The sequence below is a fragment of the Pongo pygmaeus genome, chromosome 16, assembly GCF_028885625.2.
Source record: "Pongo pygmaeus isolate AG05252 chromosome 16, NHGRI_mPonPyg2-v2.0_pri, whole genome shotgun sequence".
Classification (NCBI taxonomy): domain Eukaryota; kingdom Metazoa; phylum Chordata; class Mammalia; order Primates; family Hominidae; genus Pongo; species Pongo pygmaeus.
In genome coordinates, this window is record NC_072389.2 from 37103770 (window position 1) to 37130320 (window position 26551).

The following is a 26551-nucleotide window of genomic DNA, read 5'->3' on the forward strand; positions in this document are numbered from 1 at the left end:
GTCTCTTTTGTTTCTTTCTATTCTCCTCCATCTTCTGGATGAATGTTAGATCTCTGTATCTTCCATGTCCCTTAACTATTCCCTTTTTTTTCCCTTCCATTTCCTTTTTCTCTCTGTTCTAAGGGAATGTCACAGTTTGATTTTCCTAATCATAAATGCTTTGTTGAGAAGTGTATTGTGCTCTGACCCTTCTACAGGTGGTTTTTTTTGTTTGTTTGTTTTGTTTTGTTCTGTTTTTTTGCGGGGGGAGGGTATCTTATTTTCATTCCTAGAATTGTCTTTTACATAGTAATCTGTTTTTTATTTTGTGGATACAGAGTCTTCTCAATTACTCTTAAAGATTCCAATTAGGTTTTTAAATTCTGATTATTTCCTTCATTAGTAGTGCTTCCGGTCATTTGTGCTTATTTGACTTGGCACCTTCCTCTCAGATTGCTAGTTTTCTTCAACTCTCTGTGGTGCATGGTTATCTGTTCATTTATACATGAGGTATACCATTGATCAGTATCAGTTGTTGATATGAGTGTTGTATTAGAGTTCTCTAAAGGGACAGAACTAAAGTATATATATACACACACACATATATGTATTTATTAAGGAGTATTAAGCTCACACAATCACAAGGTCCCACAGTAGGCCATCTGCAATCTGAAAAGCAAGGAAGCCAGTCCTAGTCTCAAAGCTGAAGAACTTGAAGCCCAGTGTTCGAGGGCAGGAAGCATCCAGCATGGGAGAAAGATGCAGGCTGGGAAGCCGAGCCAGTCTAGTCTTTTCACGTTTTTTTGCCTGCTTTATATCCTAGCCTCGCTGGCAGCTGATTAGGTGGTGCCCACTCAGATTAAGGGTGGGTCTGCCTCTCTAAGCCCACTGACTCAAATGTTAATCTCCTTTGGCAACACCTCACAGAGCCGGCATCAGTACTTTGAATCCTTCAATCCAATCAATTTGACACTCAGCATTAACCATCACAAGTGTCTTCAGAATTGTCACTCTTTTCTGCCGTGACCTCCCTCTCCTGGTTTGCAGACCCGTGCTCCTCCTGTGGCACAAGGATGGGGAGGTGCTGGCAGGAGAGCTTTCTAGCTCCTGAGTTAAAAGGCAGAGATGGAGTCTGTTATAAGATTTTGCTGCTGCGTTGAGTTATATTAAAAACATTCTGTCTTTTCTCTCTGATTTTCACACTCATAGTAAGAGGCCATCAAGATAGGTTTCTTATATCCGAGGGTGATCCTTACCAACTGTAGTTGGGACAAGTACAATAAAGAATGTTAGATTCTTCTGGAAAAAAGTGGTCCCTCCATTATTTGGATTGGGTTTTTGGCTTTGTCAAGCCCAGCAGTCTGATTCCGTCAGCTTTCTGTCTTCCGGCATGTCCCTGTGGTTTTGGTTCACTAAGGGTAATCTCCTTGTATCTGTTATTTTTCTGCTGCTGCGGCAGACTTACTCTTTTTAACAAAATACTGTCATTTTGGTGGGGTTTTGGAAAGAGGACCAGGCCACATCCTGAAATGAAATTCATCTTAGGATTTTACAACCCTAACTCACTTTTTGTTTTGATTAAATTACCCTTTTTGAGGGGTGGGGCTCAGCTTTGTCATTTGTAAAGTGAAAGATAGTAACTGGACTGATGGTTACAGACATGGATGCATGTCAGAATCACCTCAGAGAGCTTTTTAAAAACAGATTCCCCCCAGCACTTTGGGAAGCCGAGGTGGGCAGATCATGAGGTCAAGAGATGAAGACCATCCTGGCCAACATGGTGAAACTCTGTCTCTACTAAAAATACAAAAATTAGCTGGGTGTGGTGGCACATGCCTGTAGTCCCAGCTACTCGGGAGGCTGAGGTAGGAGAATCGCTTGAACCCAGGAGGCGGAGATTACAGTGAGCCAAGATCCTGTCACCGCATTCCAGCCTGGCGACAGAGCGAGACTCCATCTCAAAAAACAACAACAACAACAAAAACCCAGATTCTCAGGGTAGGCTTTGAAATGATCATTTCTTTTTTTTTTTTTTTTTTTGCAATGGAGTCTCACTCTGTCCCCAAGGCTGGAGTGCAGTGGCACGATCTCAGCTCACTGCAAGCTCTGTCTCCCAGGTTCACGCCGTTCTCCTGCCTCAACCTCCCAAGTAGCTGGGACTACAGGTGCCCGACGCCACACCCAGCTAATTTTTTGCATTTTTTAGCAGAGACAAGGTTTTACCATGTTAGCCAGGATGGTCTCGATCTCCTGACCTCATGATCCGCCCACGTCGGCCTCCGAAAGTGCTGGGATTACAGGCGTGAGCCACCACGCCTGGCCAGTGAGCATTTCAAAAATGTTCTTTCAATCACTGATGCAGCCAAAGTCTTTGGGACTTTTAGGCTAAGTATATATTCTTTAGATACCCAAAATAGTTTGATTTGGAATATAACAATTTAGGGAAATGAAGAAGGGGTGAATTATGTTTTGGAAGCTGCTGCTTGCTTCCTTTTTCCATTTAGTTTTTAGAAGACAAAGAATGTCTAAAGAGATGCAGATTTAAAGGAAATATAAGTTAATTCTGCATGGGTATGTTTATCTACATGGCTTTCTCCTGCTCACTAATCCAGAAGAGTTCTAACACCCTCTGTGATCATGCATTTGTTTTTCTTAAGAATTATTCCATCAGAGTATCTAAAAACAGATGCTTAGAAACTGCTGAGACCTTTGTTGGTCTTACTTGATCTCTGGATCCCAGTTTCTTGATCTTCTACATATTCTGGGTTCTAACCTGAACTGGCCTTCATGGTTAAAGATGCATTTATATACTGTGCCCTGGCCAGGAAGCTTATCTTTGGAACTTTGCCCAAACTGGGTATGAAGGCACTTCCTCAAACCCCATTAAATTCATTTCTAAACTTGTAAATTGTAAATTGTGTCAGTTGGTAAATTCTGCCTTGTAGAGAGGTATTTTGTAGTAAATAACATGATTTGAAAACTAAAATTTGACTTTTAGTAAGGTGGTAATCATTTCATAATTCTTAGTTTTGTGAAGTGTCTATAAATCACACATCTGATCTTTTAAAATGTAAGGCAATTGAATTTATGTAATGATTCAGGCTTTTCAAAGTTAAACAGGTAGTTATTTTAAGGAATGGATAGTTTGTGATATTTTAAACAAAATAAGCCATTGATTTTACACACGTAGCCATGAAAGTAAAATGTTTTCTTATTTTAAATTTTAAAAAATAAACAAATTAGATTGTTTTAATATTTTTTCAGTTTTGCTTTATATTTGACTTATATTTTTTGTATTTTACATTTATATTTGACTGCTTTTCTTTATTCCTAAATCTTTTATTTTCTGTTCCATTTTTAAACGCTGATAACTGTTGTTTGTCAAATCAAACTTGGATTTAAAAATGAACATTTAATTTTAATAAGCTCTCTGGTAGCGGCACTGCATTGACAGATGTTTGAGAGTTTGTCCCTAAAGCTATGGCATGGGTCTTCTAATGGACTCGCCCTGTATTCAGCCTGTGTAGACCTGGCAGATTCTTTCTCTGTTTCAGAATGGGACAACAGAAGAAGTGACTTCAGAGGAAGAGGAAGAAGAGGAGATGGCTGAAGTAGGTATTTGATGTAAGAATGACATTTCATAAATGTCATTTTTTATTTGAGTAATTCCATAAGTCTCCTTTGTAAACTACTATTAATGTGGAATAATTGAAAGCACATTGTATTTGGAATGGAATATAATTTCTGAAGTCTGGCTTTACCTTTAACTGATGATACACCTTTGAGCAAATTGCTTTATCTGAATTCTTTGGATTTGATTTCCTGAATAACAAAAGCCCTTAATTTTAGCACCAAAGTTGTATTTCTGTGTAATACTGATCAGTCCTTAACCTGCATTTGGTTCTTTTTAGGAAGAGGAACTACTAAGTTTTAAAAATGTTATGTTTGCATAAAAAGAGAATTTGAGAACATGTTAGGGACTACTCACCAGAAGTAGTGAAACTGTGTCATTGAAAAATCATCAGGAATTTTCTCTTAGTCTGTTTTATGCTGCTATAACAGAATACCAGAGACTGGGTAATTTATAAAGAACAGACATTTATTTTCCAACAGTTCTGGAGACTGGGAAATCCAAGATGAAAATACCAACATTTGGTGTCTGAGGGCCTTCTTGTTGCCGCCTCACATGGTAGAAGGCAGAAGGGCAGGAGAGCAAGCTAGTCCAATGTGTGAAGCCTCATTCATCAGGGCCTTAATCCCATTAAGGAGGAAGGAGCCCTCTTGGCCTAGTCACCTCTTAAAGGTCCTACCTCTTAATATCATCACATTAGAAACACCTGAATTTTGGAGGGAACACATTCAAACGGTAGCAAATTTAGTAGAGCACATTCCAAAGACATTGAGCCTAGGCCAGTTGTCAGTCCTGGGTATAATTTTAGATGTTTTCAGGCTCTGAAGCTTTGCATTTAAATGCAAATTTCGGAACAAAGATCTGTGTCTCTGCATTGACCAAATAGAAGGTATGTGAATGTTATGGTCTTGATTGTTTGACAAGATTTTTTCGGTTTGGGGTCTTATAATTAATTTAGGCTTTCATTTTCTTGGTTTGGAAATTATTAATCTAAAATATACTTTCGAGTGCTTCAAAACTAAAGAAGTAGTGTCATAGGCTTGTTTTTGTTTGTTTGTTTGTTTGAGATAGGGTCTCACTGTGACCCAGGCTGGAGTGCAGTAGCGTGGTCACGGCTCACTGCAACCTTCAACTCCCAGGTTCAAGCAATCCTCCTGAGCAGCTGGGACTACAGGCAGGTGCCCCACGTCCAGCTAATGCTTTTTTTTATTTTTTGTAGATTTTGAGTCTTGCTCTGTTGCCCAGGCTGGTCTTGAACTCCTGGCCTCAAGTGATCCACCACCTCGGCCTCCCAAAGTGCTGGGATTACAGGCGTGCGCCACTGTGCCTGGCTGTAGGCTTGTTTTATGAGTCTGGGAGTAAAATACTTCTTAGAATTGTCCAATTAGAATGAGAGTTTGTTTTAATGTTTTTATGCAGTTTAGCTGAGGTGGAATAAACTGCATGAAAACATTAAACGTTTTCCGTGGGTCAGGCAGCCATTGTACTAAAGATCATGAACCCTTTCATTTTCCCCTCTAAGATAATAAACAAGGGACCGCAACGTTGAGGGAAATCTAGAAAGGTAAGAGACTGGACTTTGGAGATGTCAGATTAGGACAGGTGAAAAGCAGATATTCTGGGCTCCTAAAATAAGGTGGGAACAGGCCCAGAGCAACCTTGGACATGGTGTGTTGGGGTGCATTGGATGCTTTTGTTTTGAGAAGGAAAGTTGATGTGTTGAAGTCATGGAAAGCAAGATTGGCCAGAAAAGGCAGATGGTTAGAAGTCTTGAATTCAAGACAGGCGTGTGTTTCTATTTGGTGTGATTATTGATAGGAAGGCCTTAAGCAGGGAACAGTGTGCTCAGGATATTGCTTTAGAAAGTTGTGTTGAATTCTGTTTGTGATGTGCTGATTAATACTTAGGTGGAGAAGTTTTGTGGATGGGAACATGACTGAGGTTGAACATATAGGAGGAAATACAGGCCAAAGGCATTTGTGAGCATTGTGAGGAAAACAAGCATAGGATGGAATATCAGGGCTGAAAGGTGCACACAGGGAGAAGGGAGCTCCATGAAGTATGGAGTCATGGGCAGAGTTTGAGTGAAGGTAGTCGGTAACCTGGTCTAGAAATCAGTGAATTAGCCGGCTTGGAAAAAAAAAATCAAGATGAATATAAACTACTCCTTTAGAGATTTTGGCATTTAAAGTAGAAAAATAAGGTAATTGAAAAAGGTTAGGATTTTTAAAAATCTGCTTATATTTGTATGTGTGTAAGAACAAGATAGTATGGGAAGGGAGGGAGCAGAATGATGTGAATGAAGATGTTGTTCTGGGGGATACTATCCAAATTCTTTTTAAATTATTATTGTTTTTTGAGATAGGGTCTCTGTCACCCAGGCTGGAGTGCAGTGGCATGATCATAGCTTACTGCAGCCTCAAATTCCTGGGCCCAAACGAGCCTTCTATTTCCGCCTCCCGAGCACCTGAAATCAAATTCTTTTTCTAACTCACTTTTTAGTTATTAACATCAATAGATGCTTACTACATAAAACCATAAACTGAAATTAGGGGAAAGCACCAAATGTCTCCAGAGATAACAACTAAAATTAATTGAAATTAACATTTCAATATAAGTTCTTCTGGTCTTTTCGTATGCATATTTCAGCATAATTGAAATTCTTCTATTCCTTTGTGTATTCCATTTTTCATTTCAAAGTTTTTTGATACAGGAGAAATTATGCTGTGTTGGTATTTCAGTGGCCTGTTAATATTTCGTGGAATTGAGTTAACTGTTTTGCTATTTTTGCACATGCAGATTTTGTGTTTGTTTTTTTGGTTGCAAGGTTGAGATAGGTATCCTTATGCCTAAATTTGTGTTTACATCTTAGACTAGTTTCTTGGAATACAATTCTAGAAGTCGAGTTTCTGGAACAAACTATGAACAGTTAAGGTTCTTGACACCCGCTGCCAAACTGTCTCAAAGGTTCCTCTTAAGAGGAGATTTAAAAGATGGCTTGGCTGGGCGTGGAGGCTCATGCCAGTAATCCCAGCACTTCGAGAGACAGAGGTGGGTGGATCACTTGAGATCAGAAGTTTGAGACCAGCCTGGCCAACATGGTGAAACCCTCTCTCTACTAAAAATGTAAAGAGATTAGCTGGGCGTGGTGATGTATGTCTGAAATCCCAGCTACTCAGGAGACTGAGGCACGAGAATCACTTGAACCTGGGAGGCAGAGTTTGTAGTGAGCAGAGATCACCCCTGTATATGCCCACCTGGGTGACAGAGTGAGACTCTATTTTAAAAAAGGAAATAAAAATTAAAGAAGTAAATAAATAAATGATGGCTTATTTCATAATAGATATGACTTTGTAAAGCTTTTAAATCTGCTTTACCCAGAGTCTAGCTTTTAAATAAAATCTAGGATATAAAAGGCGGGAGCCTCTTGAATGGAATGTGGGGGCTTTTTCTCTCTCCCCGTAGGATAGATATATTCTGTTTCTTGTCCCCCATTGAGTCAAGAATAATTTAACTTCTGGCAGAAGAAACTGCTGAAGAAAAATAGGTTGAATAAGCTAACATTTTTCTTCTTTTTGCAGGATATAGAAGACTTAGATCACTATGAGATGAAAGCAGAGCCGATTAGTGGGAAAAAGTTGGAGGATGAAGGAATTGAAAAAGAAAATTTGGCAATATTAGAGAAAATTAGGAAGACTGAAAGGCAAAACCATTTAATTGTGTAAGTGTGTATAAATAGCCAGAGCCTGGATTTTTGTTTAAGTAATTATAGTTAATACCAGGCAATTCATCAACATGCCGATCTCAGCTGCTCTCCTCCTCCATCCCTGCCTTAGGGGTAGATTCAGTCACATGTTTATTGGTTTTGAGACAGGGTCTTGCTCTGTCGCCTGGGCTAGAGTGTGGTGGCACAATCGTAGCTCACTGGAGCCTTGATCTCCCAGGCTCCAGCGATCCTCCTACCTCAGCCTACCAAGTGTCTCTTACTATGGGCATGAGCCACCACACCAGGCTAATTTTTTAGATTTTTAGTAGAGATGGGGTCTCACTATGTTGACCATGCTGATCTGGAACACCTGAGTTCATGCGATCCTCCTACCTCAGCCTGCCAAAGTGCTGGGATTACAGGCATGAGCCACCGTCCCTAGCCACGGTCATATGTTCTCTTGCCCAAGGTTATCTTTCTCATCTATGAATAGCCACTTTTTACCCTGTTCATCTGCTCTTCACATCCTGGAACCACCTGCTGATCCCTGTATATGCCCCTTTCCAGCCTGTTTATGCTGTTTTCTCTGCTTACCTTCCTTCTGTGGCATCTGTATATTCACATTCATTCTCTCCTACAAAACACAACTCAAATTATTTCTCCTTCATGAAGCTGACTTTGGTCCATCCTGCTCTGACCAAATCAAAATTCTTCTCTTTTAACTTAACATCTCTTTTATGTGAAGCGGCAGGATGTGAAAGAACACTGAGTTTGGTGACAAACACACCTTTTTTGGTTTCACTTTGCTGAACTCTCAAATATGGATAGACAGTACATACCTTTTGGATGACTGCTGTGAAACATCAATGAGAATGATGTGTGTATATACATGAAATGCTCAGACAGAGTAGGGAAACATCAGATGATTGTCTGAACACTTACTACTTCATGCCTTGTATTAGAGCTATTTACCAACTCCACGAAAGCCGAGGACCAGTTACTTTGTCTTGGGCACAGGTTCTCCAAAACAGGGAATGAATTGTTAGGCAAGTAGATGCCAAGTGTTGAAACCAGATAGATTACTCTCCCTCCTTCAGTCTTAGTTATATATTAATTTAATTAGTAATTTTTCCTAGAGGAAAGAAATTTAGTCAATTTCTCATATCTTGATTATTTAAAAAACTGAGTTTGTAGCATTTGAAATAATGTTACTGTATTTTCCGTGTCTTGTGATCGATTCCAGTTTATCTTCAAAACAAGTATAAATTATTGAACACTTTTGCATGACCGATACTATGCTAAGTACTTTATACTTTATATATCCTCTCATTTAGTCTTCATAGCCGCTGTGTGAAATAAGTGCTCTTCATATTTTAGAGATAGGAGAAACTTCTCATATTTTATAGATAGGAAATGAGGTCATGGTTACATATCTAGGAAGTAAGATCTTTGTAAACTTGATTTTTTTTTCTTTTTCAAAGTATAGTGCAGTCTTTAAAACCTTTAGTTTCACATGACTAAAAAGTAGTTCCATTTCTACTTAGTGTTAGGATAAGATATCGATGTGTTTTCATCTTTAGAGAAGTCCCCACACTGAAAAACTGAAACCAGTTGCATGTAGGTACACGTGTTTCTCAGTGTGTCAGTGTGTGAACTAGACCATCTGCGTAATATTCTTGCTTGTAGTCTTATGAATGGAAGTCTCTTTTAGTTAGTAATGTGTCACGTTGAGTGTCTTCTAGTATTTTCACAAATTGCTGAGGTTTGAAATAGACTCATACTGAATTCTGTGCTATCATGGAGTCCATGGTGGTCTGAACATGTTGGCTAGAGTTTTTCAGATGATAAGAAATAGGAAATGAACCAGACTTGTGTCTAGTTTTATATTTTTCTGAAACTTCATAATGCTTCATTCAATTGGACTTTTTTTTTTTTTTACTTCTTGAAATGTTGAGTGTTGAAAATGTTTTTATATGTCCATCGAATTTTTTTTGTCATTTTCTTGATAGAGTGAACTCTTGCATGATTTTTATCTTGTAGCAAAAAGCTCAAGCTTGAATAACATTGGTTGGAAAGTAAGTAAGAGTAATACATTTCGTTATACAGAGAATGATTGCCAAGCTGATTTTTATGACTTTTCCCCCAGGTTTGAAAGCAACATAATTAACTCTTATTGTAGATGTAGTTATGTTATTACTTTTAAAATATGTCGGTGTAGTACCCCTGTAGTGTGAGCTACTATAGATGGTGGGAGGCTGAGGCAGGAAGATCTTTTGAGCTTGAAGAGGTCAAGGCTGCACATGAGCTATGATTGCACCATTATATTCCACCCTGGGTGAGAGAGCGAGACACCCTGTCTCTTAAAAAACAAAAGACAAAGGGGTAGTTGGGGGTGGGAGTCATATTAGAAATCTATATATAGGACAGTTATGGAAAAATACCGATTTTTTAGTGATTTAACTTTTCATAGTTCCGTCCATGGCAAATTGTTCTCCTTGAACCGCTTGGCTAATAATACAAGTTTAGGAAAGCGTATTAAACTTCTTTTGAATTCTTGAGAAAATTATATACATGTGACTTTTCCTTTAGAATGACTGCAAACTCCAAACCCCCTTATTAGATGAGATGTAGGCTATCATGGTCTCTTTTGGACATTCATTCTAAAGGAGCTGGAAGCTATAGTGACCTCTTTTTTTCCTGGGGATATAGAGCAGCTTAAGATCTTCTCTTTCTTGAACTTACCCTAGGTGCTCTATTTTAGCTTTCAGATTGGTTCATTTTTGAGTTAGTTGGAAAAAAAAATTATCTTTTTGTTTGAACTGGTTTTTTTTTGTGATTCTTAGGGTTGACCCTGATAGTCCTTTGCACAGTGATCTTCAGATCTTCAAAGAAAAAGAAGGCGTAGGAGATATTTTGCTTAACTTATCTTTTAAGGTAAGGAAATTGTTACGGGACTCTCTATTTTTCTAATGGGGGTGTATATTTGTACAAGTGTTTTGGAAAACAATTTGGTAAAGTGGAAGATACTCATACACTATGGTTCAGGAATCTTGTGGATATATACTCCACAAGAAATGAGTTACGTAGGCACCAAGAGGCACGGGAATGTTTAGAGCAGCATCATTTATAATAGCCCCAAACGGAAAATAACCCAAGTGTTCATTCCAAGAAAATGAAGAATTGTGGTATTCATAAAATGGCTTACAGCTATGTGGGAAAGACGGGCGAACCTTGAACACTGTGTTAAGCAAAAGAGACCAGACCCCCCAAAACCTATTTTGTACAATTTCCTCTATATAGAGTTCAACAACAGGGAAAACTAATGTTGGTTAGGGCATACATTCTTAGTGGAGGCAATATCGCCTACAGTGGAGTGAAAATTGGTCCTTAGAGTGAAAGAAAATCTTGCTTATTATACTGGTCTGCTGCCCTCCAAAGGGCCGTATAACATAAACCGACATAAATATATCTGTGGTGTTAAAATTCCATGGGGCGTGGGGTAGAATTAGGAAGAAAACTTCTAAAAAGGCTTCTTAGGGGGACAAAAATGAAAAGAAAACGGAGAAACACTTATTTCTGGATTCATACTTGGGCAGTAAAACTATCAAGAACAAAGAGGTGATCACTTAGAGGTTAGGGTAAGGAGTCCATCCAGGTGGGAGGTAGGGATGTGTGACCTGAAAGGGACATCTCTGAGCTTCTTGGATACTGGCTGGAATATATTTCTGGATCAGGTTGGTGGTTACATGGGCAAATAATTTACAATAACTTGTTAAGGTATACCTTAAGGTATATTTCATGTAATTTTCTGAATGTATGTGTTATATTTAATAAAATATTTTTAAGATACTAAAAATAAAGGTTACAAAGGAATAACGATGGAATCTAGAAGAAATGTTAATCTAATATGGAATCTAGATAAGATGTAATGGTTTAAAATCTAGATAAGATGTAATGGTTTAAAATCTATGGCTATATGCGGTATTTTGATGAAAAAAACAGACATAAAAGAATACTTTCTTGTACTTACTCTAAGAATGGTAGTAGTTTTCTAAAAGCTTCGTACTTAGCTTTTTGTGTATATTTTTGCTTGTGGATATATCTTATGATTGAACTTTCTTGATATGACTTTCTTGATATGACCGTAATGTCAGTATTTTCTCTCACTTTTGTTATCATAGGAATTGTTGTGGTTGTCAATTGGGTTGTCTTCCTGAAGTATGAATCCGGTATGTATTGCCTGAATTTGCTAATGGCTACTTCTTTACAGATTCATATGGGGTAACGAATAAAGCACACAGGCCTAAAACAAAAAAAGAAAATACAAAAAAACTAGGAAGGTATCTTTCTTTTTTAAAACATTAAATCATACATCCATATGCCCAACATCAAACTTAAGAAATAGAACCTTTGGCTGGGCGTGGTGGCTCACGCCTGTAATCCTAGCAATTTGGGAAGCCAAGGCAGGCAGATCACCTGAGGTCAGGAGTTCGAGAGCAGCCTGGCCAATATGGTGAAACCCCGTCTCTACTAAAAATACAAAAATATTAGCCGGGCATGGTGGCGGGCGCCTGTAATGTAACCCCCACTTCATGGGAGGCTGGGGTGGGAGAGTCACTTGAACCCAGGAGGCAGGGGTTGCAGTGGGCCAAGATTGTGCCATTGCACTCCAGCTTTGGTGACAAGAGAAACTCCGTCTCAAAATATATATATATATATAAAAGAAATAAAAGCTTCTCGGTACCTGTAGCACTCTGTGTGCCCCTCCCTTGCCACGTCCTCTTTGGGAGGTATCTTGAAGGGAATATGAAATCTTGGCCAGGAAACTGGAGGATTCATGACTGCAGGTGGTGTTTTCATGATTTTTTTCCTGCTTTAGCTAGAACGTTAGGGAAGGGACGATGTGGGAGGTAAATGGAAATTCTGTCGGATTTGTGTTTGTGGCCCACGGCTCCTGATACCAGAGAGAAGGGCCTTTTTCTGGGGTTGGAGTATTTCTTATGAGTCCTGAGAAAAATGTGATTGCCTTGAGCTAACTGACCTTCTGCAGAGGACCTTAAACTGAATTTCCAAGTTGTTAGTATCGGGATTCACAGACTTTGGAGAATAGCAGGTATGACTTGGAAAGATGTAGAGGAAGGAGCCGCAACAATATATATTTATAGGCTTTGATGTCCACAGTGACAACTTGAGCACAATGAGTACTAAGCAAAATGGAACTGGAGATAAAGTATAACACAAAGATGGAATTGAGGGCAGGAGGGAATGCGACCTGGTCAGCAACTTGGTAAATCCGACTTGCTATGCTTTTAAGGAAGTTGTTTTCTGATGTTACAGGCAACATCGGAATTACTGAATTGAATTCTGAGGTAGTACTTTAAGGAAATGCGTTCTTCTGCCCCTATTCTTTGGAATACTTAGGGCTAAGTTCTTAGTTTTTGATATCATAAAAATTCAAAGTATTCTGTTCTAAGAGCCATTTCAAACAATTGACTAGAATTTCAGAGCAATTACATGAGAGTAATGCCAACAGAGTTTTTAAGTTACCCATTGTCCTATATCCCTAACAAGTATGTTCATGCTTGCATGTTCTCTTCTCATGTTTACTGTGTGCATTCTTTCTTAGTAATGGCATGTAGAAATTGTTTAAGCAAGAATAATTCTCGAGATAATTTTGTATGTTTCCTTTTTTCTTTTTAAGGTATGTATTGGGTGGAGGAGCATTATGTATTGAACTTCTCACAAAACAGGTGATTATTTTCTTATAATACTCAATTTTCACCCTCAACAGAGTGTTTCGATTACGTAAGTTAGGTTGTAAGTAGAGGGTTCTCTTAAAGAAATTTTAGTGTTTTTTTTTTCATAGCTCCTACTTTCAAGAATGAAAAAGGTAAACCAGTAAAATGAGATTGTACTTGGTGCTGAATCTATGCTAGGATAGGCATTAAGAGTGACCTTTATTTAAGGTTCTAATTTGCTCATGTAGGCCACTTGGAACGTCAGTTTGTTGTTTTTGGTGAGATTCTGGAAATGGTCCAATTTTACTTTTTCCCCTTGACTCCAGACTTTTTAACACTGATGTGCTGCTGTTGAGGCATATGCCATTTTGTTAGGCCTTCCCAAGTGGGAATCAGGTTTTCTAGAGATGTTTTCTTCTTTTTGTAGGGCTGAAGCAGTGCCTACTCGACAGAACCAGTCATCGTACAAAGAAATGCCACCTGACTCAAAGGCAAAGCCAGAGTGCAGCTTGGAGCAAAGAAGGTATTTTATAAAGAATTTTACATAAACCATAAGATATATTTTGTATTACTTTGTGAGCCTTCTGCCTGTGTTAATTCTTTTTCAGAGAATTTGTTTCATTTTATTTGCTTTGTTTTCTTCTTGTTACAAAGATGATCTGTGGAAAATATGGAAGTATCATTCCTTTATTATTGCTTTTTCCTCCCTCTGTGCCTATGCTTACCAAGTCTTTTTATTTTTTGCTTTTTATTAACTCTTTCAATCCTCTTAATAACTTAAAAAGAGGGTATTACTAATATCTGCATCTTGTGGATGAGGTAACTGAAGGTAGGTAACTTGTCCAGGGTTACAGGTGGCAGAGCAAGGATTAAAACCAGACCGTCTGGCTGCCCAAGGCCCGACCAAGAGGAGCTGATAGCAAGCCACGGGGGAGAAGGATGTTGGTCGGGCTGGTTTCCTGTTCAGTTACCATGAAACGCAGGCTTAACCTTAATTCTAGGACATGACCAAGAAAGCCTTCCAAAGCCATAGGTTTTTTACCATGACCGTGACTTTTAGCAAGAATTTGTGGTTTAAAGGCAACATGGTGCTCTAAGAAGCTTCCGTTCACTCTTAGGGAGGGACTGGTAGTTGAGCTAAATAGTGAAATCCTGGAGCACACAGCCTTTAGGGCAGCTTCTGACCTATTTCTATGGTCAGGAAAGACACCTGTCTTTCCCTGCTGCCTACAGCCTCCAGTTATTCACCTTCGGAATTCCCTAGTCTGTGATCACATTCAGATGAGAGATCTGTTTTGTTTTTTCCAGGGTAGGAGGAAGTGAGTCACCACCTATACTAAACAGTCTAGTCTTCTGTGTATAAATGAGCAAGGTTGGGGAGCCAAATTTGAGAACCTTGTGTAATCCTGACATTCTCCAAGAGAATCCAAGAGAATGTCAGGATTACGTACGGTGGTAAAGTAGTCTCATGTTAGTTGTCTCCACAGCTCTCATCAGAAGCAGACACAGTTACTTTTTGTAGGAAAGCATCTCTAACTTAAGCCTGTAGGATTCCCAAAGACTAAAGCCAGGCAACTATGAATTCAGTGAAATCATAGCATTCAAGTAGTTAACCCAATATATTTGAGAATTATCAGAAACAATGCATAATATGTTTCCCAAAGACTGTAGGTTTTGGAATTATCAGATACAGAATACAGACTTCAAATATTAGAATTGTGAAAAAATAGTTATATGTGAAATAAATCTATTATATAAAAAAAGATGGACTCATAAAATTGAGTGAGCAGTAAGACCACCAGGAATGATGAGGAAGACCTGAAAGGAAAATGGATGAAATAGAACTTACAGAAATAAAATATATAGCTGGGTATGGTGGCTCACACCTGTAATCCCAGCACTTTTTGCAAGCCTGAGGCAGGAGCATGGCATGAGCCCAGGAGTTGCAGACAAGCCTGGGCAGCATGGTGAGAACTCATTTCTCCAAAAAATACCCCACCACCACCAAAACAAAAATAAATAAATAAATAAAAAGGAAAAAGCTGTGTATGGGGCACCTACCTGCCTATAGTCCCAGCTACTCAGGAGGCTGGGGTAGGAGGATCACTTGAGCCCAGGAGGCCAAGGTGGCAGGTGCGTGCCCCTGCAGTCCAGCCTGGGTGACAGAGTGAGACTTTGTCTCAGAATAAAATGGAATAAGGAAATATACAATGGAATTGTTGAAATAAGAAACTGAGTGGGTGGATTAGACACCAGAAGAAATGATTAATTGGTTAGACCATTATCTCCAAAAAGTAAGTCCTTATGTTACACAGACAGACATGAGGATAAGTGATAGGGCAGAAGTTGGTGGGGTTGGAGGAGAGAGGGAGATCAGAATGAGTTCTAAAATATGTCTTAGTGGAATCCCGGGAGGAGATATTAAAATTATATTGGAAAGTGAGAGAAATAGAAGTTCTAAAGGTGACAGAAGGAAGTCCACATTAATCAGTCACAACAAATGTAAATGGACTAAAGTTACCAGTTAGACAGATGGAACTAATAAAACAATATCCAGCTGTTTTAATCCATCTTATTGAAAATATGAGGATGTGAAAAGATTGAAAGTTTGTATAAAGGAGAGAGAGTGATAAAGATATGCCAGTATACATTAACCAAAAACAAGTGATGGAGCTTCAGTTTCAACAAGATAGGATTTTGGAACACAAAGCATTAGTAACAACTTGATGCTAAATGACTATTAATTAGGATGTAGCAATTTTCATATTTTATTTACCTATCAAAATAGACTCAAAATACAGAGGAAAAACTGATAAAACCACAGGGAGAAATTGACAAGTCTGCCATTGTGTTTGGAGATTTCAACATACCCGGCTTACCATAAGTAAGTTACACAGAATGCCCATATATAGATTTGAATAACCCGTGAATGGACATGATACAATCGACAAATATAGACCTCTGTACCCAATAATCAGATATTCTATATTCTTCTCAAGCATATGTGGACTGTGGGAGAAACATTAATTATATATTAACCCATTAAGCAAGTCACAGGATTGAAAAACAATTCATACCATCCACACCATAAAACTTATAATTTAAATATGAAGCAATTAAGGTTAGAAGTTAATAATGAAGAGATTAACCAAAAGCTACATGAATTTGGAAGTTAAACACCCTGGTAATTCCTAGTTTAAAAAATCCAATGAAATTGTAGAATGCTTAGAATTGAACCATAGTTAAAATAGGAAACTTCTATCTACCCCTCTCTCGCCCTCTCCCTCCCTCCAAGGCCCAATTCTTATATTTCTGCTTGTTAATTTGCTATAGTTAATTCGGATATATACAAAGACTGAGAAAAATTCCTTGAATATGGTGACAACCTGTACCTGGAATAGTCCAAATCCTAATTACCCTGATTCCTCCACCAACAGTTCCCAAACTGGTGTACTAGAAAGTCTTCCGAATGCTCTTTGGAAAAAAAAAAAAAAACATCGTGGCCATATAAATTCATTGCTCTGCGAGGTCCTGTTGAATTTACCAAGCATTTCCCAAATTGATTTATTCATCAATAACCCCAAGCTGCTGGGATTACAGGTGTGAGCCACCATGCCCGGCCTTCCATAAGGCATGTAAAGGCACTTCCAAAGGTAGAATCAACAGAGTTTCCAAAGTCAGTGGCAAGATCTCTAGACTCAGATGCGCCTTCAAGTTCCAACCCCCAGCAACCCAAAGCCAATGAATTGTCTTCCCAGAATAGCATCAGATAGCAATTAGAACGTGGTCCTCGAATTCTCCAGATCAGCTCCAAAAACATATATACTATTAACAGGGGAAATATTGTGAACTGAAGTCTTTAACAGATAACATTAATCAAAAACATTTCTATGGGTAAACGATGATATATAAAATAGGTTTCTCACCAACAAAAGCCTCTATAAATTTCAGGCTGATGACAATTTAACTTATGTTTTAAATGCATAATTATGTCAAATAAATGCATCTACAAAGGCCTGAATACAATCTCTGAGTCTAAGGTACCCCCGTCTTCTCAATTTCACATTTGATTATACGTGTATTTGAGAGAACATCACTCATTATTTGTTTTGGGAGTATTGTCAAATATTACCCAGTATTTCAGATATTATTGAAACTAGTTGATTGGAAGTCAATGGCACTGTTTCTACTAAAAGTAGGATCCTAATCAGTAGACAGAGACGTATAAGAATAGTCATTCTACATCGACAAAGTGTCAGTATCAGGCAGTGGCTTCAAAGCCAAAGTGGTGGTTGGATGGAAAGTGGAATTTTAGTTGGCGAAGGAGGCAGATAGTGAGACATGTTGATTCAATAATAACGTGAAGTCCAGGAAAGCCTGTGGCTCTAAAGAATGTTGAGCCATAGAGTCCATGGGAGATAGGAAAGGGGGCCTCGAAATATTCAGGCTTGTAGAAGGGTAGAGTAAATATCTAAGGCAATTGTGATGGATAGTGCTTGAAGTATTTGCTTTCGACTACCTTCTATCAGGCTGTCTACAAACTTGGAAGTTTGTTGAGGGCAAGAATGAAGTCTTTTACAGCTTCTGGCATGCCTCTCTGTACCCACCACATCCTCAATAAATAATTGGTTACCCTACTTTGTCATACAATATAGGACGTACTTAGCTGGACAGCACAGTGTGATTTGATCACACCTAACCTATGAGTGGAGAATCACAGCGTTGAATCTGTTTAAAAACAACACTCCCTATTCCCTTTCACCTGCATAATATGTTCGATTTGGTTTCTAGTAATGTTGGTTCTACCTATATGTTTTTAGGTAATAGTACCATCTGTGATGTGCCTAAGTAAAATTATACCAAGAATTCTATGGCGGCAAAGCTAATGCACTGCTCTTTGTTTTGATTAAGATTTTGGATGTTTGAAAATATAAATTCAGATATTGGACTGTGAGGGTTTTATTTTGGAGGTTGGAGGAGATTGAAATGTTGGGGTAAAACTGCTAGGCTCCTTTGGGACTTGTCTGTCGGGGTGGGGAGAATATACAAGTTAACCAAATCTTGTAAATTCTCACAGTGCTTCGTTTTGTGACTGTACAAAAACTGGCATTGTTTTTCGTAGGTCTCAGTGGAGAAATGTAAGCTGTGAGTTTAACATCCTGTTTACTGTGTTTTGGCCAGGATTTTGCAAGCTTTTGTGGAGAAAATTATATTGCTTTTTTTATCCTCTTTGTAACATATATGTATATCAGTATGTTTCCTTGTGTTTTACTATGGTAAAATTGTATCTTGCATATAGAGAAAGAAGTCTATTAGGGTGAATTTAAAAAAATCTTTACTCTGAGGTGGCAGCCTTGTATAATGAACCATATGTTTAAGCCTTATAAATACATCACACTAGAGCCCAGCATGGTGGCATGTGCCTGTAATCTCAGCCACTTGGGAGGCTGAGGCAGGAGGATCGCTTGAATCTAGGAGTTTTAGACCAGCCTGGGCTACATAATGAGATCCCATCTCAGTCAGTCAACCAATCAATCAGTTACACAAAAAAGATCAAGATCTTTCTTGCTCTTTTAGAATGTCTTTCCCAAACATTCTAACAAATGTTTCGGTGTCTAAAACAATGAAAAGGGTTTATGACAGAGTTACAGCAGTCATCAGAGAAAAATCCTGGACAGATTGCAAATGTATACCAGTTGTGAATTTCTATGACTGCAATTGAAATCCAGCATTATTTTTGTACGGTCTTCTTGGGTGTATCTGTGTTTAATAACTCGTTTTCAAGTTTAGAGGACTGTAGCTATAGTTTCTTCTTAGAGACCTTGATCTTGAGGGGCTCACAGTTTAATGGAAGAGAGAACAGGAAACCAAGAATTAAATGCAGAGAGTGAGGTTCTGCAGTACAGGGTGTATACAGGGTGCAGAGAAGCACTGTAGCACCATGTTCTGGCCTCATCTTCTACTGCTCTAGACTTCCTGAAATGCCGTTTCCTGACCCTACCTGGACCTCTCTCTGTAGGTGCTGTTCTATCTCCTTGCAAGCCTTTTCTACACCTTAAGTGCCTGCTGAAGTTCTGTTTCTTCAGAAGCTTCTTGAAGCCTGCCTCTAGCTCATCCAAATAATTGTTTTGTCTACATCTCTGTTATTTCTTTATAAATAATTACACCCAACTCTTATTATTTGCAGTAGTAATATTCTATAAAGTTGCCCAGAACACTGAATTAACCAAATAGCAAACCCTCGTTTCCAGTGTAAATATGTACATAAATACATATGTCATGCAGATTATCATCTTAATTCCTAAAAACAACTCATCCTGGTAGATTGAATTTTCTTTATTTCAAAAAGAATAAAGGAAGTACAGAATTGTAAGTGATTTGTCTGAGGCCACTCCACTAACAGGTGCCAGTGTTAAAATTCAGACCCCGTCCAACTGGCCCCAGAGCCACAGCTTCTTGCACTACCCTGCAGTGTCCTCTACTGTCTCTGTCCTCAGGTCATCTTTGTATGAGAGTTGAAACAAGCAGACCAAGGTCACTTTATTTGACCTTAGCTTGGGACGTGTGCAAAGAGTGACAGAGTTTTCACTACTGTGTGTCTATCCAGGAGCCACCTTGAAAGTGCCACAAGTATTAATTTGGGGAGTACAAAGACATTTTAGCAAGTAAGCTAATTTGCAAATATGGGATACACAAATAATGACGGTCAACTGTATTTGTAAGTGACTGCTAGGGTCTGTTTCATGGTAATCCCTTCCCCCAAGAGTGTGGAATGTTTCTTTAGCTTCTTTGATAGTTTATTTATTCATTCATGTATTTATTAAGTACTTACTATAAGCCAGACTCTGCTTTAATCTGTGTGAACAAGCTAGAGATTAAGGTCCTGCCCTGTGGATTTTATATTAGAGTAAGAAAGACAGGTAGCTAAGTCTGGAGCTCAGGGGACCAGGCCTAGGTTGGAATTATAGATTCACTTGGCCAGGGTGAAACCTGATGTGCCCCCTCCTGCTTCACATCCACAGATATACTTCCAGAACATTTCTGTTCTATTCTTGTGTATAAAATCCTCCTTTTGAGCCTCTCTCCATTGATGCATGTCCACCTCTACTTTTGTTGATTTTGAGGCCACTTGCCCATGTAGCTGGCAGGATATTGAAGAAGAATCATACTGACCTGGCTCTGCTACCTACCAGCTGAGTTACTTTGGTCAAGCTCTTGGACTTCTGAGCCTGTTTCCTAATTTCAAAAGTGGTGATATGATGTGTTAGGCACTGGTGGGTTGCAAGGAAGAGGCACACATGTATTCCTTTTGTGATGAGGGCCGAATGTTAACTTGGATGGAAAGTCATCCAAGCAGCCATATTGTCTCTGGCCCTCGTACTTTCAAAACCTCACAGAACATTAATTTCACAGTATTTAGGATAGGACTTGAGCTCTGAAGACCTATAGTGTGGTTATTTGTTCATACAGCTGTTTTCCATACTAGACCATGAGCTCCATAAGGGCAGGATCTACAGTTTCATCTTTCTATCCTAGGCACTCAGTTCACTGCCTGATACATAGTAATAGAGGCATAAATGTTTCAAAAGTTGAGGAATTTTCAACACTTCCTGAAAGAATAGGAAAATATAAAGGCTTCTCAGAGAAGGTATTATTTAAGCTTTTATTTTTGAGATGATGTCTCAGTCTGTCACCCAAGATGGAGTGCAATGGCACGATCTCAGCTCACTGCAACCTCTGCCTCCCAGGTTCAAGCAATTATCCTGCCTCAGCCTCCCGAGTAGCTGAGATGACAGGCCTCTGCCACCATGCCCAGCTATTTTTTGTATTTTTAGTAGAGACGGGGTTTCACCATGTTGGGCAGGCTAGTCTTGGAACTACTGACCTCAGGTGATCCGCCCACTTTCGCCTCCCAAAGTGCTTGGATTACAGGCATGAGCCACCATGCCCAGCCTATTTATGCTGATTCTTTAAGGGTGAGTAGAAATTTTTTCCAGGTGACTAAAACCTTGAGACATTATTCCAAGCAGAGACCAGCTGGGGCAAAGACACAGGGATATAGAGATGTTGAAGTTTACCAAACACTGCTAGATTTAAAACACAAAAATGAAACAATTAAAATCAAAAATTAAAATTAAAAATCACCTAAAAAAAAAAAAACTATTAATGGGCTTGGCCAGAGGGGATGTCACAATTGAGTTAACTATGACCATAGACACACAGTAATGGATGGAAGTTTTAGGGAAAAAAACATAACATTCTCAGGTTGTTGGCAGAATATCTAGAACAATTCAGAAATACAGGTATTGAATTCTGGGAATAATTACACTGTAGTGAAATCATTTCCTTCTCTGCGTATGAAGCATGTATGTGTCGCACACTGTTCAAGGTGCTGAAAATCAGACTCTTCTCAAGGAGCTCATGAGCAATCAAGGGAGATGGATGGGTGAGCCACTGGTTATCATGTGACAAGTGAGGTAATAGAGATATGACTAAAATGCTATCCAAAGAAGAAGAAAGGAATTATTCATAATATATGGAGTGCTGGGGAAAGAGTTCTGAAATGAAGCCTGCCGGGGGTGATGGCTCACACTTGTACTACTGGAGGTGAAAGTGGGAGTATCCAGGAGGATCTAGGAGTTCAAGACCAGCCTGGTCAACAGAGCAAGACCTTGACATCTCTATATCTGTGAAAAATAAATAAATAAATGTTTTTAATGAAGTGATATTTGAGCACTCTGAAGCACCATACAAATATAGGGAAGACTGAAGGAATATATGCAACTTAATTGGAGTTGGCATTTTTTGAAATTTTATATTGCAAAGGTGTATATATTTACTGTTGTGAAATTAGAAAGAGTTGATAGTCAAGGAGGGCGGTCTATAAAGCACTCCATAGATCCACCGTAGTGGGACAATGCTTAATGCTTTGATGGATTTATTTATGCTTTCTATGCATATGCATGTATTGTATACATACATATGCATGGTTAAATAGAAATGGTTCTCGTTGGTGTTCCGTTTATCCATTTATTGTTATGAAGTAAATCCCTAAAGAGTACATTTGCTTTGCCCGGGGGAGTCTTTTGCTACATACTGCTGTACATAATGAATACTATAAAAGAGGCTAATTTTTCAGCCTTGCGACATTCTGGTGATTGAAACAGAGGCTTCATCAAAGGCAGATTCAGAAATGAACTTGGTATGTGTAGGTGGTTATGCTTGGCATTATTGCCTGTAATAGAATGATAGGGATGATTTTGGTGTCCACCAACAGGGAACTGGTTAAGTAAACTGTGGTACATCCAAATGATGCATACTGTGCAGTTGCAAAGAAGAATGAGAAAGACCCCTGTACTCTTGTAGAAGAACTCGGATATATTGTATGTATTTTTTAAAAGGAAGAAGGAATGGCATCGTATGTGTGTCTGTATGTATGTATTTTTTAAAAGGAAGAAGGAATGGCGTCGTATGTGTGTATTTGCAAAGATAAATTCTGAAATGATATATAAGAAACCAATTAAAAGTGTTTGGCTGTGGAAGGAGAATGAGACTGTGAATGGGATTTTGCCGCAAGGAGAATAAGACTGTGAATGGGATTTAGCCACATACTTTTATAGATAGTTACATTTAGGAATTTTCTGAACTATGTATTTGTACACATGACCCTTTTAAAAATAAGTGAATAAAGGAATGAAGTAGGATTATGAGAAAGAGATAAGAAAAAAGGATCTAAGGGGCTGCCCATCTTTTTAGTACCCAGTGAATACTGATACATAACAATAGCAGCAAAAATCGGAAGAGTAGCCCCAGGAGGGTGGGGAGTCAGCCTTTCCTTTATCTTTTCCTCAATTTCATATATTAAAAAATATATATTCTGAGAACAATAAAACAATTTGAAATAAAAGTGTCTCCCGATCTCTTAAAATAAAAGGAAGATGGGGCAGCTTTATATAGTGCACTTCCCAAAAATGGGCTGGTTTCCCTCAGGAGGCAGGGATTCTAGCCTACATGGGACACATACGGGAGAAAAAAAAGAAAAAAAAAAGAGATTTAAATATAAATAAATGAAAATAACACTTCTCCCTGATTACAAAGGAAATCACATTCTTTCTGTAATAATTTGGATGACAAATATTAAGAAAAGTCTTTAATTTCTCACTCAAAACATTCTGGTTTGTTGCTTTTTATACTTTTTTATGCATGTAAACATTTTAAAAAGTAGAATCATACTAGATAGTCTTTTGTCACTTACTATATTTTGGGCATATTTCTGTGGCAGTAAATATATCCTGGCATCATCATTTTTAATGGCTGGATGTATATTAATTGAATCATTGCTACCGCAGAGGTGAATTTTCTTATATATACATTTGAATGGACTCAAGCAAGCATTTTTGGACTGAATTCATAGAAGTAGAATTTCTGGAGGGTAATAATGTTTAGGGTCTTGAATAGAAATTTTCAAATTATCCTCCAGAAAAAGTGGCTCAGTTTACACTCCCACCAACAGGGACAGAGCTCCAGGTTCCCCCTTCCATTTGTCATCTTTGCACCTTTATACAGAAAATGTCATTGTTTTCATGACATTTCCTTGATTTCTAGTGCTTTTGAATCTTTTTTATATACCTACTGGCCATTTTTATTTTTGTGAGAAGTGCGTGATTCTCCATTGCCCATTTTCTATTGAAAATCATTTTTTTTTCTGAGTAATGTTAAAGATTTCTTTATAGGCTAAGGATACTAACCTTTTATTTGTCATTGAGTTTACTAAAACTTTCTCCCAGTAAGTAATTTGTCATTTCATTTTTTTCTTTCTTCCTTCCCTTCCCTTTCCTTTTCTTTAGTTTCTTTCTGTTCCTTTCCTTTCTTTTCTTTTTTCTTTCCTTTTTTTCTTTTGTTTCCTTCCTTTCTTTCCTTTTCCTTCCTTTTTCCTTCCTTTTTCCTTCTTCCTTTCCTTTCCTTTCTTTTCTTTTTCCTCTTCCTTTTCCCCTTCCTTCCTTCATTCCTTTGCTCCCTCCCTCCCTCCATCCCTTCCTTCCTTCCTTCTTTCTCCCTCCAAACTCCAAAGTCACATTTCACTTAATTTTTATCCTGCCAAATTGGAAAGCGTTTTAACTTAGTGATTTTAGTGTAAACAGGAGCAGGAGAGAATGTAATTATCTAGGTCTCACTCTGTCACCCAGGCTGGAGTGCAGTGCCATAATCATAGCTACTGCAGCCTCGAACTCCTGGGCAGAAGCAGTTTTCCCACCTCAGCCTGCCGAGTAGCTAGGACGACAGGTGTGTGCCACCACGCCCAGCTGTTTTTTTAAATTTTGTGTGGAGATGTGAATTCGCTATGCTTCCCAGGCTTGTCTTGAACTCCTGACTTCAGGTAATCCTCCCACCTTGGCTTGTCAAAGTGCTGGGATTCCAGATGTGAACTGCTGCTCCTGGCTGAGAGTTGAGTTTTCTTTGCTAGTGATGTTCTTGGTATCTTTTCCTATTTGAGGCATTGGTGCCAGTGCTGAAGTATTACACTCACCATCCAAGGTTTACAGGACTTTTGTTTTAATATGGAACAGATGGAAGAACTGTTTAGTTCTGCATCTTTGCAGGTATACAAAATGTGCCTACCAGGACGCTGCTTTACATCCATTGAAAGCAAGAAATAGTACAGTAAAACTTAGCCGGGCTAGAGGCTTTGATTGAAGGAATGGAGTGTTCTGGTTAAATTCTATTAACTTGAAAGTATGAAGGTGAAAAAAATTCAGAACTTAAATTTCCTTTGAACGCAATTTGAAAATATAGCCAATGATTCCACTTTTCTTCTCTAGTAAGCATGGACATTCTGATCTACTTGGTGTTTTGTTATAGAACTCCTAATGTGCCCGAGACTTACATTGTGAAGATACTTTTTTAAAACTTTAGCTGTAAGAGGATGTAAGTGGTTTCGTATGAGATCAGGCTGGATGACAACTAATACTTGTAAATATACTTTTTAGACTAAACGTCTGATTGCCACTTGTTTTCTTATTGAACTCATAAAAATAAATCACATTGGATAGAGGGTGGGAGTAGCAAGGAGAGTTACGTGTTTTAATTGCATGTCATTGTTTCATATCGAGACAGAACATATAGTATCCCTGGCTTTGGACCTACAGAAGGAAACACATTTTTCTACCTGCTGTATGCCAGAGGTTCCTGAGCACCTGGAGGGGTTATTGCAGCACAGATTGCTGAGCCCTTCTCCAGAGTTTCTGATTCACCAGGTCCAGGGTAGGGCCTGAGAATTTGCTCTTATAAAAAGTTCTCAGGTGCTGCTGGTGCTGCTAGTCCAGAGACTACATTACTGAGAACCGCTCTTGTCTACTAACTATAAATTGTAGAACTCTAGACAAAAGCTGAGTTTGTTCTGGGGTAAGAAGCACACAGGTTATGGAGCCAATCATGAACGATTAAACCCTTGATCCCAGCCTCGTGTGAAATTCACGTAACAAGCAGTACACAGTGACATAACACAATTCTTGGTTTTCATGATTGCAACTCATAGCCAAGTATCAAGTGAGAGATTCAGTTTCCTTTGCAAGGCTTAGAGAGTCCAGGTGATTGTAGAAAAATGGGCCTTGTATTTGTTTTAAACCGGTGAAGAGCTTTGAGTGCTTATTAAATTGAAAGCTTTTTAAATTTATTTTGCATTGTATTGTATTGTATTTCTTTTGAGATGGAGTCTCGCTCTGTCACCCAGGCTGGAGTGTAGTGGCGTGAGCTTGGATCACTGCAACCTCTGTCTCCCGGGTTCAAATGATTCTCCTGCCTCAGCCTCCTGAATAGCTAGGATTACAGGCACCCACCACCACCCCTGACTGGTTTTTGTATTTTTAGTAGAGACGGGGTTTCACCATGGAGGCCAGGCTGGTCTCGAACTCCTGACCTCAGGTGATCCACCCGCCTCAGGCTCCCAAGGTGCTGGGATTACAGGTGTCAGCCACTGCACCCAGCCCAAAAGCTTTGCGTTTTTACAGATATTAACCATCTTTCCTGTTTAAGAAAAAAAAACAAAACAATAATATAGGAGAATTAAGAGAAACATTTTTCCAAAAAAGAAATCATTTTGATTATTTTATCTTATTGGAATGTTGGATAATATAGTCTGCTTCATTAATCATCAAGCATGCTATGGATTTCCCACTTTTATAGGATCTGTATCTCAGTTCAGGTAATACTGGTAATTTTTGTACAGTATTTGAAGATGAAAGGTATAGGCCAAAATCATAGACCTTGCGTAGAAGCTGGTTAATGAAGACAGCTCTGGAGGAACACATAGATACACACAGAGAGACGCACATATATATATAAAGTATACACACATATGTTTTTTAAAGTTTTAAAGCAAAAGCCAGCCCCTCCCCTCTCTCAGAGTGGGTGGCCCCTCCCCTCTCTCAGAGTGGGTGGGGACAGCGGTTGCATGGGCAGCTTTCTTGATGAGCCACAGGTCCCTCTGGACACACTGCT

The 26551-nt window shown here is 38.8% G+C and overlaps 1 protein-coding gene across 1 annotated transcript in view; it reads left to right on the forward strand.

Annotated features, from left to right (window-relative positions):
* LOC134738273 (ubiquitin-conjugating enzyme E2 Q2-like) overlaps positions 1-13580 on the forward strand; it is a 28057-nt gene extending 14477 nt beyond the window's left edge. The window contains exons 3-8 of the mRNA XM_063652543.1: positions 3534-3590; positions 7192-7331; positions 10160-10250; positions 11498-11545; positions 13018-13066; positions 13482-13580. Of these exons, the coding sequence (XP_063508613.1) occupies positions 3534-3590; positions 7192-7331; positions 10160-10250; positions 11498-11533 (324 nt within the window). The 3' untranslated portion in view covers positions 11534-11545; positions 13018-13066; positions 13482-13580. The remainder of the gene's footprint in view (positions 1-3533; positions 3591-7191; positions 7332-10159; positions 10251-11497; positions 11546-13017; positions 13067-13481) is intronic.
* Positions 13581-26551: the final 12971 nt, after the last annotated feature.